The 19,456-nt window shown below is 39.0% G+C and overlaps 2 protein-coding genes across 6 annotated transcripts in view; one reads left to right on the top strand and one right to left on the bottom strand.

Annotated features, from left to right (window-relative positions):
* Nucleotides 1-863: 863 nt before the first annotated feature.
* DYX1C1 (dyslexia susceptibility 1 candidate 1) lies at nt 864-14,644 on the top strand. 3 transcript variants are annotated; one of them, XM_019504252.1, is made up of 9 exons: nt 864-1,076; nt 2,941-3,088; nt 4,715-4,848; nt 7,505-7,724; nt 8,825-8,964; nt 10,123-10,232; nt 11,564-11,717; nt 12,812-12,917; nt 14,088-14,644. In XM_019504252.1, the coding sequence occupies exons 1-9, from the start codon at nt 954-956 to the stop codon at nt 14,198-14,200; spliced, it is 1,248 nt and encodes a 415-aa protein (XP_019359797.1). In that variant the 5' UTR covers nt 864-953; the 3' UTR covers nt 14,201-14,644. The 3 variants fall into 3 exon arrangements, with proteins under 3 accessions (XP_019359797.1, XP_019359798.1, XP_019359799.1); XM_019504253.1 differs by lacking the exon at nt 864-1,076 and adding an exon at nt 2,122-2,241; XM_019504254.1 differs by lacking the exon at nt 864-1,076 and adding an exon at nt 2,394-2,467.
* Nucleotides 14,645-17,529: 2,885 nt separating this feature from the next.
* CUNH15orf65 (chromosome unknown C15orf65 homolog) overlaps nt 17,530-19,456 on the bottom strand; it is an 11,867-nt gene continuing 9,940 nt past the window's right edge. For all 3 annotated transcript variants that reach the window (XM_019504258.1, XM_019504255.1, XM_019504257.1), the window contains exon 2: nt 17,530-18,832. In XM_019504258.1, coding sequence (XP_019359803.1) covers nt 18,470-18,823 — 354 coding nt within the window. In that variant the 5' untranslated portion in view covers nt 18,824-18,832 and the 3' untranslated portion in view covers nt 17,530-18,469. The remainder of the gene's footprint in view (nt 18,833-19,456) is intronic.

Raw genomic sequence — 19,456 nt, 5'->3', positions numbered from 1 at the left:
CCACACAATTATATGCTTATGATTAGCTTTGAAATGACACAACTCTCACTCTGCTGCAAGAGGCTTGAACAGAAAAATTGCAAAAACATTGGTCTGTCTTTAGATCAGTATTCTGACACGTGTCCCAAAGCAATTTCCAGTTGCTTTCCAAGGACTGGCATATGTAGCTTTTGTACGCATTTAAAACAAACACAAAATGAAATGACCCCTAGTCAGCCTCTTCACGTGGTGTAGGGAGACCAAAGGACAGTGGGACAAGGTGGGACGTTCAGGCCCCTTTGCACTTTTTGCATATAGATTCCTGCAGCAGCTGAGAAGAGCCAGGTGAGGCACGGCTCCAGCTCCTAGGGCGCTGCAAAGGAAAACGGCCCTAGCTGGGCCGCGCAACAGAGCTGCCCCCGGGAGCCGGGCTCCGCCGCAGCCTGGAGGGAAGCGCTGCAGTGCGGCCCGAGCCCTACTCTTGCTCCTACTTCTGGGTGCTGCCGGGCCGGACGCGACAGCGGGGGCTCCAGTGATTTCAAACGTGGCGCCTGGGGCCGGCTCTCTGCAATTCCGCGCTCTGCCTCCAAGTACCAGCTCGGGCCCCGGGAGCTCTCAGAAGGAGAAGCGCGTCGTGTGACCCACTGCGGGGAGCTCCTCATGTGCGGTGATGAGGACTCCTGGGCAGGGCCAGCACCACGAGCCCCCTTGCGCGCGCGGTCTCCGCTCCCGGGTACGGGTGACACAGCAACTCCGAGCGAGCAGCAACAGCCCCCGCCGGGTCCTGAAGACTGCGCGTCCCAGCATATACCGCGCCCCAGGGGGCGGGGCTACGTGGAGCGACATCCCAGCATGCAGCTGCCCCGACAGGGAGCTCCTGCTGGGGGCGGACCCGGAAGTGCTCATGGGAGCGCTGTGGAAGTCTGGGCTTTCCTTAGCAACGCGGAGAGCGCCTTTAGTAACACCCGGGCGCTATGCCGGTGTGGCTGCGGGACTACAGCTGGCGGCAAACGGACGTCGCCGTGTACGTGTCGCTGTCACTGGGCGGGGTCCGCGTTGCTCCGGCCAACATCTTCTGCACCGACCAATACCTGAAGGTGGGGCGGCCTGAGCGGGCCCTGCCCTTCCGTCCCCTCAGCGGCCTCAGCGAGGTCTCCTATCCCAGAGCCGCTGGCCGGAGCCCCAGTGGGCCGCGTGCGGGAGGAGGCTGGACTCTGCCCCGCCCCCACCGCGAGCTTCCCCGGCCGGTGTCTCGCGGAGCCCGCAGCTCCCGAGGGCTGTAAGGGGAGCAGTGATTACTTGAGGAAGTCATGGGTAGATCTAGGATTTTGAAAAGGGGAGGGGGCAGATGGTGCTGTGCAACATTATCACGTATAAAACAGCACATCTTTTTCTCCAGGGAAAAAGCAACGAGAAGCTTTACTAATCTGCTAGGTGTCTAGAGCTGTATTATTTTGTTTAAGAGGGAAGCAAAAATGAATGCAACTTAATTGGAACCTGCACTAATTGGCTAGAGGATACATCGGGTTTAAAAAACACAATGAAGTAGGCAAAAGATATTAGTCTCATAGTCATTATAGTGAAATGCACATCTCTTCAGATTCATAAAACACAATCTAGCTTTCCCAAACATTTTGATAGTGCGTCCACCTCTTTACGGTAAATCATTTCCACACTGGAGTTGATGTTCACCTGATTAACGTTAACGTTATCACACCTGAGTTAAGGATTTTAGCTAGACCTGAAGTCAAGACAGGGCTCTGAAACAGAAGAGATATCCCCAGGAATGGCTAAAAGACTGCAGGAGAAAGGGTAATTTGATTAACAGAACATCAAGACCTTTAAAAAAGAGAGGGTCATGAGCACCTGAAATTAGCAGGAACTGGGTACACCAGGGGATTTCAACCTTTTTTAATAAGTGTACCACCAGTAGCTTACTTCTTTAAATAAGTGTACCCCCAGGGGGAAGTGGCAGAGTAGCGGTAGCACAGCATCTGTGCGGCCCTGCTCCTGTGAGGCAGCAGTGCGGGATCTCTGTCTGGCCCTGTGTACCCTTTAGGACTTGCAGAGTACCCCCAGGTGTATGCATACCCCTGACTGACAACCCCTGGGGTACACTATAATGATCCATGAAGTCAATTGACTACCTAAAGAGAAATGTTGCTTCCCCTCTTGGGGGAAAGGTTTTACAGTTTAAGTAGAGCAACTGCATCCCACCCACCATCTGCACCTGGAGGGGGAGTAATCTCTGACCCGCATCAGGTGATTGCAGCCAGGAAATGAAGAGAGCAAGATATTTATTTTTCTTTTTATTATTGGCCTCAGTCATATACAGGTTTAACTCAGGATTCTGGGCAAAATTAGATTAGCCAGTAATTTGTAATCCATTTACCAAATTCTGTTCTTATTTGCAGCTGTGGTACTAAGGGGCAGATTCTGGTGCCTAATGCATTATGTCCTTGAAAATCCCCTTTTCTTTACTACAAAAGTAAACCGATTACAATATTGTCACATAATACTGCAGTTTTTTATGACCAAAGTAGGACTAGAGTAAATTGTGAATAATATACCTATAGTGTCATGGTAATACTACTAGTTTTTGGTGTTGATACCATGAGTATTTGCTGGCATATACTAATTTGTATTATCACTGCAGCAATAATTTATCTGTTGTTACTCAGCATTTCCCATTGCACAATAAAAATATAACATGTTTTAAATGCTAATCTTTGATACTTTAATGAGTTAGATCAAGCTACTACAAACAACCTCTTTCAGAGAAAATTACATTCTTGTTAGTACATTATCTTTCATGAGCTGTTGTGGTTTTCTTGGTATTTATGAGGAAACATTTGCTAAACATCTAAAATATTCAGTAGGGAGTTGTCTAATGAGTGTTTTAAGAAACTTTTACATATATATTTTATAAAAAGCAAATACATGTTTATATTTATTTTATAGGTAAATGTCCCTCCATTTTTATTTGAAGTCATTCTATATGCTCCCATTGATGATACCAGTAGTACAGCAAAGATTGAGAATGGATCAGTTTTCTTCACTTTATATAAAAAAGAAGCAGCCACCTGGGAAACCCTGGTTATGGAAAATAGTAAGTTCTCTGCTGTGAAATGTAGCTCACACCGCTTGTGTAACAGTGGTTGAGAGACTGTGGCATAGCAGTGGGGGATGTTGGGGTTTGTGCTGGTTGTGAGAGAGGGTCCTTGGGAGCCCATGAGATGTGCAAACCCTATAACGTGTCCAGTGTGGTATGCAGCCCTTAGCCTCACTGAAGCTGGACAGCCCTGAGTTATGTAAAAAATAAATAAAAATAAAAAGTACATTAAATCTTTTCTCCACAATAATTTATGTAAAATGATTTTATTAGTTGGCTGTATAATACTACTGTTGGAGCCAAATTGGTTATTTCCAGTGTTATGTAAATTCCCCAGAAAAAATCCAGAAACAAACAAAAAGATGACAGCAGAAGACATAGCTATCCAAGTAAGCACAGTCCAGTGACTTGTTCTTTTGCAGTGTCTTTTGTTGCAGCAGTAATTTTTGCAATAACGTTTAACGGTTACAAAAGTAGAAGTAAATATTTATGCAAAAATGCGTTAGGTTGGAGTTAAGGAGAAAGATCTGTGCCTGCCATGTTGAATACATAGGTAATACATCCAAAGAGTACATTATAGTTTTAAGTTTTGTCTTTTAAAAAACACCTGTACACAGCCAGTCTTGTGTGCTCCTTTCGCCAACCTCAACCCTGAATGAACCTGTTAACAGCACACAGCAACAAAATTCAAATAACTTTCATGAGAAACAAATTGACACAGACAACTAATTCTTGCCCTGTAGCAACATGTCGAAAACAACCAGAAATCCATGCAATGTAGTTATAGCAAATATCTGGAATATTCTCTGCCATTGTGAGAAGACATTTTACTAGGTTAACATAAAATGCATCTGATTTCTATCACATATTATCATCACTTCAGGTTTATTTATGGCTGTATAAAGCTCAAATAAATGGGTATATTTGAACAGAAAAGAATAAATAATGGACAGCCATTCTACACTGATCATTAGACATGCATGGATTTCAAAAATAAATGTTTATTGAACAGCTCTGGTTTATTTTGAATGTTAGAATTATTTCATATCCATATTCATATATGTCTGAAGCCCAGAAGCCTCCCTTATGTCATCTATGTGGTAAAAAGTATGGGTAGCACCAGTGTAAAAATTAATATTTGATGTGTGCAATATGTGAAATGAAGAACCTAGATTTTTTTTTTTCGATTAGAAACCTTACTTCACTATTTTCTCTTCACTATTTTCTGTTACTTTTGATTTGTTTCCTCTTTTGCATTTCTGATATCTTGGACAATTAAGTTCACTCTGTATTTTCTGTTTCACTTTGTCTGTCTTGTTCTGTATACTGTTCAGGTACCCAGCTCTGTAGAATATATTTAATAGGACTAAGAAAAACTAAACACTTCTACTGATCATAAGTCTTGTACACCTTACCCCTAAAAACATAAATGTTATGCCTATGAAAAGCCAATGCTGCTTCTTTTAAAAGTAAGTTTGAGAGAAGGCTGCCTCTTGGGAACCTGCTGACTTACATTTTACCAGCCTGACTCAGATCCATTGATGAGAAAAATCCTGTCTTCCTAAACACAGTAGATAACAGATAAATCTTAGTCCTAAATTACTAAAAATGGTTTTCTTCTAGCTGACAAGGAAAAAATGCAGAAAATAAGAGAGAATGCTGTCCTAAAAGCCCAAGAGAAGGCAAAAAAGGAGATGGAAGCAAAAGCTGTTAAAAAGCAAGAACATAAAAAATATGCGTTGGAGGCCACAATGAAGGTAAATTTATTTGTGACCTTAAATAAATATAAGAAAAATAATTGTCAACCAACCTCACAGTTGTTTGGTTAAATATGCTGCTTAAAATATCAAAACCACTATAATGTATTATTGGATGTGGAAGGGAGGAATTTCTGACTACAGTCCTGTTATCAAAAAAAAGATCCAAGATCCTCACTAGTGAAGCAGCTATTAGAGCTGGTGGGAATTATGTGGCTGATACCACATCTGTTTCTTCTTCTCCACCCAAATTACTGCCAGCCTATTTGCAGCTGGGTTGACTGTGGGCAGCCCTTAATACAAGCGCAGAGTCAGGTTTCATCTCATTCCTTTGAGGTGTAGTGAGGTGCATCACTTTTTTCCTTGTACATTTGTTATACTGCCAGTCATGGGCAGATTCAGGATTTTGTAAAGGGGTGTGTGGGAGCAGTGACAGGCACTGCAGGGATCCCTGGGCCTTTGCTCCCAACCTTCTGACTTGGCAGCTGGGGCAGGCAGACGCCGCCGCAGGAGAAGCAATTGGTGACTTTTTTTTGCTTGTTTTTGGCTTTTATTTATTTATTTTTTTTAAGTCCATCAATCAGGTAAGAACCTTCCCTTCCCTACCTCTTCCCCTCCGTGCACAGCAGCACATCCCCTCTCCTCCCTTGTCCATTGCTGCTGTTTTCCCTAGCTGCTGTGGGGGTGAGGGTAGGGGAGGGAAGCTTCAGCACTGCTCCTGCCCTACTCCAGCCAGGCTTAAATCAGAAGCAGACGGGTTCCCTTCCCCATGCGTACCTGGGAAACTGAACAAGGAGGAAGAACTTGCCTGACACTGCTCGATCCCTGGCTGAATTAGGCTCCCTGCCTCTGTTTCCAGGGCAGCCAGGGACAGCAATGAATGGGGAAGAGGAAAGGAGGTGCTTCTGAGTTGAGTGGAAAAGGGGAATGAGTTTTACCTTATTTGGGGACCTAAAAACCTAAAAAGCCCCTGGCAGCTGCTCATATGGCATTGTCAGCTGAAAGGAGATGCTTTTATGTCACTGCACCCTCTTTGGATCTGCAGCTGCTGCTAACCATGGGTATTGTACCCAAGACGAAGTTGAAGTACAGATGTGATTGTCAGCATTTTGATGAGGAGATTCAGAGAAGAGGTTGGCAGCTGGAAGGGGATTGGGACTGCAGTCATTTGACACAGAACATGGAAAGTCTAAAGCTGCTTCTTTGTATTGATTAAGCAACATAGACTCTTGAAACATTTTATTCACATTTGTGTTGGAATATCATGCTGGCAATTTTCAAATATCACTTGTGTCACCTGCTAGTTGTTTACCTCCATTCCTGAACACCTCCATGTTCAGAAAATGCTTATTTTATAAGCAAGATTTTTATTTGCTCATTTTTCTTTTGTGTGTCACACTTGCTGACTACTTATGATAACTTGAGTTGGGTAACAGTTCAGTCAGGGATGATTCTGGCACGGACCAGGGGGTTGGACCAGACTGGTGATGCCCAGCCTTTTTTCCCTGCAGGCCGGATGGGTAGTGCCAAGTCCAGCCATGGGCTGGATCTGGCACAGTGTTGGCAGACAGAACTCCTTCCAGTCACGGGTGGGTGCACAGCCCAACCCTGATCCATGTGCAGGTGGGGGTGGGGAACAGGCTGGTTCCCAATTGGATGAGTGGCGACAGGAGTGGGGGGAATGGGGCAGAGCAGAGTGGCTCTGATCCAGATGTGCAAGGTGGAGATGGGGGAGGAGGAACCCAGACCCAATCTGGAAGCCTGTGGGATGGAGTGGGGGAGTAGCCTGGCCTTATCCTGATGTCCAGCTGGCAGACCCAGCCCTGATCCCACTTCGCTGCAACGGCCCAGGCTGGGTTGGACCCGGCTGCACAGAGCTTCCCCCACTCCACAGCTGCCAATTCTTCTGACCTGCAGGGATTCCCATGGGTTGGATGTCATGATGCTAGATTTGGCCCATGGGCCAAAAGTTGAGTACCATGGGCTAGATGATGGTCTGAGGTGCCTTCCAATTCCACTATTCTATGTATTTTGTTGTTGAGATTACTCATGAAATATAAGAGAACTCTATGACGTTCCTTCTTCAAATTAATTATTCAGAGCGATGCTACATTTGGGTACCATTTAATTTGTACAGTAGCTTTAAAAATACCTTAAGAATGATGTTTACATCTCTTAAAATTGTAGGAATGGCTTTGGTAATGTGATAACCATGCTACCTGGGTAATAAAGTTTTTTTTTAAATTATAGGGAATAATTGACCCCAAAACTATGTATTTTTTTTAACACTTTGTAAACTGGAATATAGCCAGGATAATGGGGCAAAACCCTTACTCACATGGATGGTGATACAGAATTCTTTGTAATCATAAGTGACCAGGGCCTAATCAAAAGGATACAGCAGCTCTAGAAGCAAAGAATTCCTGAATATCTTGCTAGAGCCATGGTCTCTTATTGAAACAAAGAAGGAATTAGTGCAACTGTCAAAGAACAACCAGGACCCATGATGCTTTCTTCTCAAATATGTCTGCTCTCTCATATGAGCAGCAGTGTTATGCTCAGAATACAGGCTTGGAAGCTAATGATGTCTCTTATTATCTCGCTTCCTCTAATTTTCTCCAAGTATGATGTATGTTCATCCCTCTAATTCAAACAGCTAGAAGAAGCAGAGAGAAAAAGAATTGAAGAGCTGAAAGAAGAAGAGAGAAGAAAGGTTACTGAGGAGCTGGAGATTTGGAAAACTCAGAGAAATGAGAAACAGAGAGAAGAGAGAGTGCATCAAGAAAGGAAACAAACAGAAAAGAAAAACCAAAAAATAAATAAAACTATGACTTTGAGGGAAGGAAATTACAAGAATATAAGTTTACCTACAAAAGGTAATATTAGAGGAGTAATATTTTGTCTCTGTTTCCAGCCTAAATGTAATTCCTAAATGTTTCTGGGCATTTTTAGTGTAGTTTATCTTTGTTCCACACTGAACCAGTTTTTATTCTCTTTGACTACAGATGGTTTTTGTTTCTTGTTTACTTTCATTTAGTATCTTGAGCTTATATATATGACATCTTAGCTGCCATTGAAATCTTTGAGTACTATATGTATGATGAAGGGTAAATTTTGGTTCTCAGTTCTCCCTCTTTTCCTTTTTTGGAGCTTGCTTTCTCCATCAGCATAATGTGGTAAGAGGTTTTTTTACCAAGAGAAAGCGTTGGCATTATCCTCCATTATTCTCTTCAGAAAAGTGAACTAAAATAGACTGGATATTTAAAAATTGAATACATAATTTTATGCTTCTAGTTTTTACACCTAGAGCTCAGTTCAGTTTTTCTGGACCCCTTATATTTAAGCCATTACCACTTATGAAATATGTCATTTTTTTGTAGTCTTGGGTGTTACAGTGAGTGGCACAATCAGTATTAGTTGCTTACAGCCAATAAGTTAAGCTATATGTATATTTGTAAATGTTCTTATCATGTTTCCAGAGAACTTCAGCATCAAACACAGTATGCAAAACAATAACATGCTTTTTCTATAATATTGATTGTTGTTTCTCTCATTAACCGAGAAACAAAAATTTCATGCTGAAGTACCTCAAAAAATTAAACGATATGCAGTTTAAAGTTTGCTTCAAAATGATTGGGTAACTCTGCAGATACCTTTTTAGTGTAATCATAATTTTCCAAAGTTTAAATCTTTTCCTGTATCTGATATCCACATTAAAGCTAAAATACATTAATAGGAAATGCAATATGTATAAAGGTTTTGTACCTTCTGGATTTACTTGTCTGATGATATCATTAGCAAACATCTTTAATAAAATTGCTGGATTAAATGTTTTTAGAACTACTTTCTCAAAAAAAAAACAGGCAAACAAACAAAAGCCTATAGGTATACATCTAACTTGTACTTCCAAATGTGATTAGAGAACAAGAAAGAAAACTTATCTTTACTTTTCTATATACCATTTCTGTTCTTGCAGTTACAGGAAATATATTTTCAGAGAAGTTGAAAGAGGAGTCTTTCCCTGCTCCTCGAGCTGCTGGTACTATTAAAATCAACTTTACACCTCGGGTCTTTCCTACAGCTCTCAGAGAATCCCGAGTAGCAGAAGAGGAGGAAGTATGGATGTTTTTCATTTTTGAGTTTTTTTTTTTTGTTGTGCTATTCTTTCATGATGAGTGACTGAAATCTCTGGAATTCAGTCCTCTATTGTCTTATTAATCTGAGTAAGACTACCAAAATGCGAGTAATGATGTTGTTGGTGATGGAAGCTAAAATGGGAAAAATCTGGTGGTTCTTACTTCTCATTTAGATACACCTTGGGGAATTATGTAATTATGCGGCCGCACAATTGTGCGCGTAAAACGAATGACTGTGCATAACTGCATTATTTAATCAGGGTAGGCTCTGGGTCCACTTCTGTAGAGGCACCAAGTGTGGTGGTGTGTGAGTGGACAGCTGGGAAGTGGGGAGGGAAGCTTCTGCCTGCAGGAGACTGGGGAGCGGGAGGGCAGGGCAGTAGATTTATTGGGGGGGCAGGGTGTAGATTTTTTTGGGGTGGGGTGTAGCCTGCCATATGCCACCGTTTTCCCCCAGGGGCTATACTTGGTGGCACAGAAATGGCTTGGCCAGCCTGCTGGCATGCACCTTCAACCCAAACCAGGCTGGCTCTGTGCCAGCATGTGGGGCTCATGGCACTGTAGGTGGGAGCCGCGTGCCATTGGGCCAGGCTGGTTGGCTCTGCGTCTCCATGTGGGGCTTCCAGCATTCCAGCGGGAAGCTGCACGCGGAGGCATGGAGCCAGCCTGGCCCAATGATGCACACCTCCATGCCCCCACACATGGCTTCCCACTGGAGTGCTGGAAGCCTGACTTGGAGGCAGGAAGTCCTCTCAGCCTGATGATGCACGGCACTTGTCTACAGTGCTGTGAGCCACATATGCTGGCATGGAGCCAGCCTGGTTTGGTTCGAAGGTGCAGGCCAGGCTAAGCCAGGTTGACTCTGTGCTGCCGTATGTAGCCCCCGGGACTCGGCGCATAATTTTGAATTTTTCTGCACATAATTCCCTGGGGTGTATTTAGAAACAAAATATACAGGAAGACTTACAGCTTTTCTTTTCTTGAATCACTAACCATGCATGCCTACCAAATATGGGATAAATAAGTCATATTTGAAGGAATGAGTGAAAGGATTGAAAACAAAATAAAATGAAAACAAACATGAAAAGGTAATTCTTATAGAAACCCATGCTTACATGTTGTACGCGTGTTATCATAGTGGCTGTATAAGCAAGCAGAGGCTCGAAGAGCAATGAACAATGATTTTTCTGAGCTTGATGACTTAGAAGAAGAGGAGAAAAACCCAGACTGGCTAAAGGATAAAGGAAAGTGAGTTAAAACTCATTTCAAGTGTATTTTAAATCAAATAGGAAACATAATTGCATGCTCTTTTTTAAAAGTTAGGTAATGATTCTGTTTGCTAGAGCAAGCTGAACCTCTCCAGTTTCCTCTCTAACTTTCCAAGGAAAATGTTTTCTGTTACTGCTTTTCTGCTTATTTTACAAGTAACCAATATATGACCTTATCCAAGAGATGAATAAAATGACTTAAAGTAGATGGGTCTTTAATTCTGGAGACTTAAAGGCATATTTGAACTTCAAAAGCTGAAACTAGGCAGATGCAAAGTGGGCATAAGAAATTAGATTGGGGGCAGCAATTCTCAGCATGCATACCAGAGTGTGGCACGTAAAGGCATTCTGCTTGGCATGTGTGCCTCCAGGCAGATGGTGGGGAAGGGGCCACAGCTGCACTGCCACAACAAGGATAGGGCTCCTCAGACCTTCTCCATCATCCGCCCCGGCACACCAACATCTTCCAAGTAGAGATTGCTGATGTGTTTGGCATTCTGTTCAAAAACGTTGCCAACCCCTGAACTGGATCCTATTCCAGGTATTAGGTATTTTTGTGATTTTATTTTATTTATTTTTTATTCCTGTCTGACCATGGCCCTGAAAAACTATTAAAGTAGAAGATGGGTGGATCCTCTTCCTTCTCTTTGCTGCTTTATGGAATCTTTAGGGCTAGAAAGTCTTTCACAAAAGTAGATACTACTTAGGAGCTTGTGTGCTATGCAACAGGATTGCAGTTGGAGACTCTGATGCTTAAGAAGTAGAGTGGGATCTAACTTATTATTTGTTTTTTTTTCACTGAGGGAACTACTAATGCTAGAATAATATAGATGTCTTGGATTTCCCATTGGTTGTATTTTTAAAATTAAGATTGGAAAACTGTTCAAAAAAAGGTGTGGGCTTGGTATAGGAGTTAGTGGGTGAAATCCTATGCTCTCATGCAGAAAGGTCAGATTAGGTTGATAATAATTCAAGAAAATGCTGGTTTTAAGAATCTCTCATTGTATGTCTATGTAAATGTGCTCTATTTCTCTAGTTCCTTGGTGTGAGTTGTTTTATTTTTATTTACTTTTTTCCAGATTGGCTGTTAGTGTGTTTGTATTACCAGCATGAAATTACTGTAGAGTAGATTTCATTTCAGTTGCTTACTGTATATGCAAAAATGTCATAAATAATTAGTTTTTAATGGAAAACTTTAAAAAACTTGTTTTAAAATGGTTAGTGCAAAACGTTTATATTAGGTAGCCATTTGTTTACAATTGTTTTAAAATGTATATATTTTTTTTCTACTTTTTGTTATGTTGTTTATAGTAAGATGTTTTCATCAGGAAACTATCTTGCAGCTGTAAATGCATATAACTTGGCAATTCGATTAAATAATAAGATGCCAGTACTGTATCTAAATCGTGCTGCTTGCCACCTTAAATTGAGAAACTTGCACAAGAGCATTGAAGATTCATCAAAGGTATAAATAATGTTAAACAATCATGGCTTTCTGTAGGTATCCATTTTCTTATACATGGATAAGTTTTTATACCAGCATATAGCCAAGAATTTTTTAAAAATGGAAATGTAAATAGTCATGGATATTATACAAAGCTGTTAAATTCATACCACCAGCATGTTTGAAACCATGTTTTTGATCTTTCAATCTTAGTGATAGTTAAAACTAAACTGCATTTTAAAAGAGAAATGATTGCCTGATTTTGTTTCAAAATTTTGCATAATATGATATAGTTGCATAAGATAGAACTTGACAGGTAGTTAGATCAGTAACTATAATAAAAAAGGAACTTATTCCAGAGTATTTACGTTTCTAAAAGATTGTTTGCAAAGATTTGTAAAAGAATTGGAGGAATAGATGCCGCAAAAATGCAATATCTTTAAAAAAAAAAAAAAAAAGAAAAAAGTTCCAAATTTTTAACAACCCATTTTTTGGAAAAAAAAAAAAATTTTTAAAAAAAAAAAAAAAAAAAAAAAAATGCTAGAAGTTCTCAATATTTTAGCAACCACTATTTGTGCAAAGATAGAACATTTTTATAATACTATTATCCAATAGTGGCTTAACAAAACTTCTACTCTTTTCTTTTCATAATATGTAAAAACCCCCCATAATATGTGAATATTTTGAAAAATTTGTTCCCAAATCACTATCCTTTTGAATTATTTTCTATATCAGGCTGGAAACTTCTCTTTCTTAGTAACTGTAGTAATACAGCACAAAAACTGGTCAGTATTTTGTTTGTAGTATGACTTCCACTACTGACCCTCATAATGTATTTGTTGGCTACAAAAAACATGAACACATTGTATGTGTCTGAGCTTTAGTCCAGATAAGGTTCAGAAACCATACTGTGGCACAATTGATCACTTGTAAAACTACACTTACATTTTTGTTCCTACAAAAGAATGGTGGTGTGCATATCTCAGTGTGATTTATAACACATACTCATAAAATAAGCAATACCATTTAAGTCTATGATTCTAACTAGATATGGGAAATAAGGCAATCAAAAAGTCTAATAATATATAATCTTAAATTTTGTTTTATTTGTAAAGGCTCTAGACTTGCTGACACCACCTGTTTCAGACAACGCTAATGCTAGAGTTAAAGCATATGTGAGACGTGGAACAGCCTTTTGTCAATTGGAATTGTATGCTGAAGGTAAGAATTAAGGTCATGCTGCTTCAAAAGCTTGTGCATATATTTAAAATTATTCCTCTGATTTGCTTCCTTGAGGACAATGAGGCCACTCTTAAATCTCTTATGAGAGCTATAGGATAAATCTCTTATCTAATATTTAAAGAATGTTTTTGTCTTTATTCTGTTTATGTACAGTGAATAGTATAACTGTTTACTCATAATAGAATAATATTTTATCTCTAAAATATTTCTAGAGCGGTAAAAATACATTGTATGTAAATATTTGTCACAAAGACCTCTGCGGTATTCTAAAATTTTGCTTTTATTTTGAAATTATAAGGTTAATTTTACCTGTATTATCTATGTGAAAATATCTATATAAGTGCTTATCCACTGAGTTCTCTAATAATACCAGTCTTGTCTTACAAGATACAAAGCAACATCAGAAATTACTTAAAATTGTATTGGTCTTTAAATTTTCAAAACTTGCCATTAAAATTGTATTTTTCTTTAATTCTGATAACAGCTTATCCCTTTGCATCTCTTTGGCTTTTCTCTTAGCACTTCATATCCAGTTATGACTGTCTAAATTGCTTCCCATTTACACCTTTTTGTCATCATTTAAAAAAAATCCCATTCTTATTAATTTTAAACTACTCTATTTATGGTTCTCAGTTTTCTTTTAATGTTCTCAACTATGTGTCATTTTTCAAACTATGCCTTATATTTTCCCTTTCTGCAAAACTCTGTTCTTCCAGAAATCTTTCCTATGTTGCCTGGATCAATAATTCCTGCATTCTTGCATATCTGTCCTACTTGAGACCCTAATCTGTAATTAAATCTGTAGGGTACAGTACAGATACAAGACTCCATGTACATTGAAGCCTGAAGCTATATACTCTTTAGATGAAGGAATGTGTGTAATTGAACAGCATGCTAATGATTTATTAAGTCTTAATAATAATCTAAACTGTTTCTGTAGCTGCGTGTAACTTACAAACACACAAATAAATATTTATGTATAGTTGAAGTTAAAGGTAACGTTTTGTTTTGATCCACACCTCCCTTCTGAAATTCAGCCTTTACCTTTATGTGCATATATCTAAGATATAGTTTCTTTCAACTAGCTGGTAAAAACTATAAATTTTGTTGCTTAGAGCATTAGTAATGTGCTTGCTCTATTACTGTTAGGTCTCCAGGATTATGAAGCTGCTCTCAAAATTGATCCCACAAATGAGCTTGTAGCACAAGATGCTGAGAAGATTCGGCATATAATTCAAGGAATTCAACAACAAGATTCGTAATAAAGTCTGGAATCGGTATGATGGCTTGCTTATTAAGCAGGACTAAGGAAAAATGGTAATTCAAATTCTGTCTGAGCCAGTGAAGGCAGAAACTGCTTTGTTGCTGTATTTATCCCGATGATAAGATTGGGTAAAAAACAGGTACACTTCATAAGAGTTGCTATAAGTTTAGTAAATATAAAAATAAGATAAATGATAACATGCATTTAATTTTTCTTACCTGTTTTCCAGTACTGTATTTATTTTCCTTTATGAAATACTGGCTGACCTGAATAACAGAACATAGTTTTCTGTATTTAATTTTACACATATAGCTAACTAAATTAGGTATCTGTTGGGAAATTTCTAGCATGGGTAAAACAACTTCTATAGTAGCTCTTGGTCAGCATTGTTACCTGTGTTTATAGGAATGTACTAATATATATGGAGGCATTAGCAAACTTATAAAATGAGAAACTATCCAGTGAAAAATATTTTGCATAGGACTGTAAATTTTTGTTTTCACATTGTATATAAATTAAAAAAAAAAAAAATAAAACATGCTATTAAAAAAAATGTTTTCTGACTTGGGTGCTGTGAAGTTAAGCCACAAAATAAATTACCTGAATTTTTACAGCTGTCAAGCATTTGCATCTCCTACTAACATCAATAAGATTTTGTTTAGTGTTTTGCATCCCTGAAAATCAGGTCATCTGTTTTGAGTGCATGAGTTCAGGCATCCCATTTAAAAAACCTTGCTCTGAGGTATTTAATGTAGTCCTTATAAAATGCAATATTTTTTAATGTCAAGTAACATGTATCAAATGTCTCTAACCCATTTAAAAAGCTTTGTCATTTGTTAATTGACTTGACCAAAAATATCTGATATGGTTTTAATTTTAATGGAAACAATGTTATTTTAAATGGAAAAATAGCAAGTTGCTGTTTAAATATATCTGTATAGCTTGTAATTTTATTATAGTGTTAAATTCTATGATTTTTTTTATGATGGACTATTTGAGGAAATCGGAGCCCTAGACCCTGGCCCAAATTATTCCCTAATATAAATGCAGCTTTATACATTACTAAATTGAGGGTAAGCAGAAATGTATTGATTTTTATCGGCAAACATTCAGACAAGTTGCATTTTGTAAGTAAAAAACGGGGAACTGGCTAAGGAAAGAGGATTGGTGACAAAGGCTTTAAAGTTAACAGTTAAAAAGTTGGGTAGCTACTGGTTCACACACATTTTCCATCATCCCACAGTTAGTAGTCCTGCAGTGAAATATCTACCGTGGTTCCATTGCATCAGGATTCATACGTAGACATACCAGTTTTTTTGAGGGTTGTTTTTTTTTGGCTTGGAGCTAGTCGCTGTGACATTCTTTCATTGGACATTGTTCGGGGGAAACTGGACGTTACAAAAGGTTTTGAAAAAATATACTGTGGTCAAGCTAGAAGTGTTTCATTTGGAGGCTCACAAAGCACTCACTATAATAACAAAAGAGAGTTTGTCAATGGTGAGCACGTGTTGGTCATCAACACCTTGGTAAGGAGTCAGAGTTAAATTTTTATCTTTATTTACGTGGTGAAGTCCTGGCCCCACTGGAACAGAAGAGACTTCTGCCCCTGATACACAATTCTGGCTCCATTAAAAATATACATGTGGATTTTCAGACCTAAGTAATTGTGTTTCTTGCCTCCTGAAAATTTTGCCTGGTGATGCCAATATCGGTCTATAGCCAGTGGATTAGTAGAGCATGTTTTTAGAAAGAAATCCAATTTGAAAGAAAATATCTTTAAAATGCTACATTATTGCAAAGGAGTTATTGTGGAAACTGTTAAGATCTCTCTTTGGGTACTAGCTTAATTTTGGGTTTGTACATGAAGTTTCCATTGTGATCAAGAGGAGATGCACATGCATATCTCGGGGGAAGAATTGGCTCCCCCTATGGGCAGATTCAGATTTGTGGTGATGGGGATGCAGCCACATTCCTTTGGGAGGTGTGGCCATGTGCAGTGAAGAAAGCTCATTGTACATGTACCACACTGTTACTGGTGTGTGGCTGCAGCCCCTCTCTGTGATCCTGGATGCTAGTGAACTCAGAGTTTGCTGGCATATCACCAGGGCTGCTTCTGGGAACTCTGTATGTGTTGTGAGCTGTATGAGTTGACTGGATAGTTGGCAGGGTCTGGCCAGTCTCCCTGCATTCAGTTAGCTCTGGAGCCTGCTGCTGTTTGCTTTTCTTCTCTGTCCTCACACCTCACAACAAATTAAGCAGCAAGGGAAAGGAGGAGAGGGGACAAGGAGCAGTGGCATAGAGCTTCTGTAGCTGCATCAAAGCAGAAGCTGAGCATTGCTGCTGGCTGCTCCTCCCTTCCTTTTGCATGCTGCATTCAAGGTGTGGGGGAGCAAACTGCTCCAGAGCTGCTTGAAAGCAGGGACCTTGGGCAGACCAACTAGCAAAATTATGGAACCTACAAGACACATGGAGCTCTACTGGTATTCCAGTGACTTTCAAGAGCTCACTGCACATGCGGTGCACAGGCAAAGGGGGTTGCTACTGTGCCAGCATACCCACTCTGAATCCACCCTTCCTTCCACCCTCTAATATGAATATGGCTGCCAACATGGCACTGACATGTAGATTGCTTAAAATCTGTGTGTAGATAAGAGTACTGATAATCTAGTGGCAACATAGATACTTTTCTTGTTACTTCTCTTTCTTGGTGTCCATCCTGAAGCCTCAAGAGCAACCTTTAAGAAAATTTGTACTTTGATTATACACATGTACTATTTTAAGCACTTTTCTATAATTTTAAGACCATTTCTATACGAGAGGATTCAGAGATGCTACTTCTCACGTGAAGGTGCCCCAGTGATGCATGCTTGATTTTTATTTTGAGTTGCTAATTTACCTACCACATACCAGATCACAAACAATCTATTGAAACAATCTATTTCTTTGTTATATGTGGCTGTGAAAAAGTGGTAAATAAACTTCCTTGAGTACTTAATACTCAGCTAAGTGGCAACAGTTTTGAATTTTTGCACTTGATAAATTTAGTGTTGGGGAACTGATGCAAGAAGGCCCAACCTGTCTTTAAATCCACCTGTGGAGCTGCTGGCCATGGATCAGATGGTTCTGTCTTAAAGGATGGTGGAGCAGGTGTTGGTAGGATAAATAGTACCTCCCAGCATTCCTTGTGTCTATCATTTCTAATGAAGTGCTGTGAGTATGTGCCAAAGTTTATGCCAGTATTTGCACTATTGTCTCATTTTCCTTAAAAGTAGTACTATCTCAGTTTGAATACCACTTCTTTGGGACCTAATGATACAGATACTATCATTCACAAGATATTATCTGGCTGAAATATAAAATTTATTGTAAGCTGTTTTTTGTTTTTTTTTTCTCCCACATCATTTATTCCAGGTAGTGAATACTCTTATTTCCAGAGCCTGTTTTAGATGTAGTCTTTTAAACAGATTTGATTTCTAAACTGAGGAATAAGTCAATCAATTCTAAACCAAACCACAAATCAAACCCATCTCTGTTTAAATACAGAACTTCAGTGCTTGTCATTTTCATAGTTAAACAATAGTGTACTCTTCAACCTAATTTGTAGTCTGCATGGGAACTATATTGTAACAGTAACTGTAGATTTAACATCTGTCTACTATAAAATCTCAAAGAATAGTTTGAGTAAAAACTCTGATGTTAGATGGCATCTTCTCTCAAATAGCTAGGAAGCAGAATGCATAGCCCGTCTCTGGACACCTTATGCGAATTGCTCATTACTCCCTACTCCTATATAGTGTTCTAATAGATCAAAGCATCTACCCCTGACCTATGAGAAATCATCTTTCTGTGCTTTCTCTAAAATGTCCATGGAAATCTGCTGTATGAAGGGGAAACGACTTTTAAGTTCCAGCTTTCTTAATCATTGAACATGTGCAGAATTAAGTTCTGAGTAAGTAGCATAATATACTAAGACTGAAGGTGGAGTACCAACTTATTAAAAGACAACCTGTTTATACCAGAAAGATATTGAGCCATATTCTGTATTTATACCACTGTCCTACAGGGGGTGCAGATCAAGTTAATTTCAAGAGTTTTATTTAAAATGTATATATTTTACTTGAGTGCAGAAAAAATATTCAGAAATAGTCACTTACGTTGTCTCCATCTTATCTGATACTAATAAAATAATTGGGTATAATAAAAATAACAAGCCAAATCTAGAAGACTAGTGTTTCAGCAAATAAAGGAAAAATACAGGAACACACTTTTACAGAGTGTGCTGCAGGTTTGGGTAGTCATAGACCCTACTTTTGTCAATGGCAGTGTTGATATAATTGTGTTGTCGCAATCCACAAGTTAATAGTTGTTTTGAAAATGTTTGAACTTTTGCATGGTATTTACAGGGTACCATCTGTGAGGTAGGTGGTATGGCACCATAATCACTTGAAGTTGTTTTAAATAATAAAAGCTGAGGCTTTGTCAAAAAATTATTGGTAGTTAATGCCTTCGGGTCCAACATGCAGGAAAACACAGGATTGCCAGGATTTGCACAGGGCGGCAGTGAAGCAGCCTTGGCTTTCTCTGTTTCAGAACTTGATGATAGCTTCTCAGCAGAAGTCATTTTCTTTTCCTAATTAAGAGAGAATTTTAATGAGTTCCATTTCTGTATAAACACAGAACCAAATATTTCTGATTTATTATAGGACACTATTAAACAATCACAGATAATATTTGATATGTCACAATACACTTAAGAATATTATTTTACTTTGGGAAGAAAATGTGCTTCTACAAGAGAAAACTAGAATTTGTTTACTTAGTGCACTGAATCCAGTTTCTGTGGTGTTATCACTATTTAATATTTTGAAATATTAAATATTTAGAAAGCCATGAATAAGTAAGGTTATTCAAGAGAGTATCATAGCAAAAAGAGGGTTATGCAGCATGTATCACCCCATGCTTATATTCTGACTCATTCTTTGACTTTGGTAAATATGTAAGACCTTTTCCTAGTGTATTTGATTTTGCAGTAACTGCTATGCATAGATGTCTACCAAAAACTTGTTAGCATTAGCCTTCTTGGTGGCCACAGCAGTGTATTATGGGTTCAGTAAAGTAACGTTGTGAGATGAATATACACAATATGCCATAAACTGCAAGTAACAACCAAATAGTTATTGAGCTCCTGAAATATTTTACATAAATCTCAGTACTCACCAGTGAAAAGTTGTTAGGACTCATGAGATCATTAACA

This window comes from Gavialis gangeticus, unplaced genomic scaffold, assembly GCF_001723915.1.
Source record: "Gavialis gangeticus isolate Ggan-Ray unplaced genomic scaffold, GavGan_comp1, whole genome shotgun sequence".
Lineage (NCBI taxonomy): Eukaryota > Metazoa > Chordata > Crocodylia > Gavialidae > Gavialis > Gavialis gangeticus.
The sequence above is the reverse complement of the archived record's forward strand: the minus strand, read 5'-3'. Positions and strand labels throughout refer to the sequence as shown.

Coding starts and splice junctions, on each gene's coding strand:
- DYX1C1 (XM_019504252.1), top strand. CDS start 954: ATGCCGGTGTGGCTGCGGGACTACAGCTGGCGGCAAACGGACGTCGCC. Junction 1,077..2,940: donor GCACCGACCAATACCTGAAG/GTGGGGCGGCCT, acceptor TTTATTTTATAG/GTAAATGTCCCTCCATTTTT. Junction 3,089..4,714: donor AACCCTGGTTATGGAAAATA/GTAAGTTCTCTG, acceptor GTTTTCTTCTAG/CTGACAAGGAAAAAATGCAG.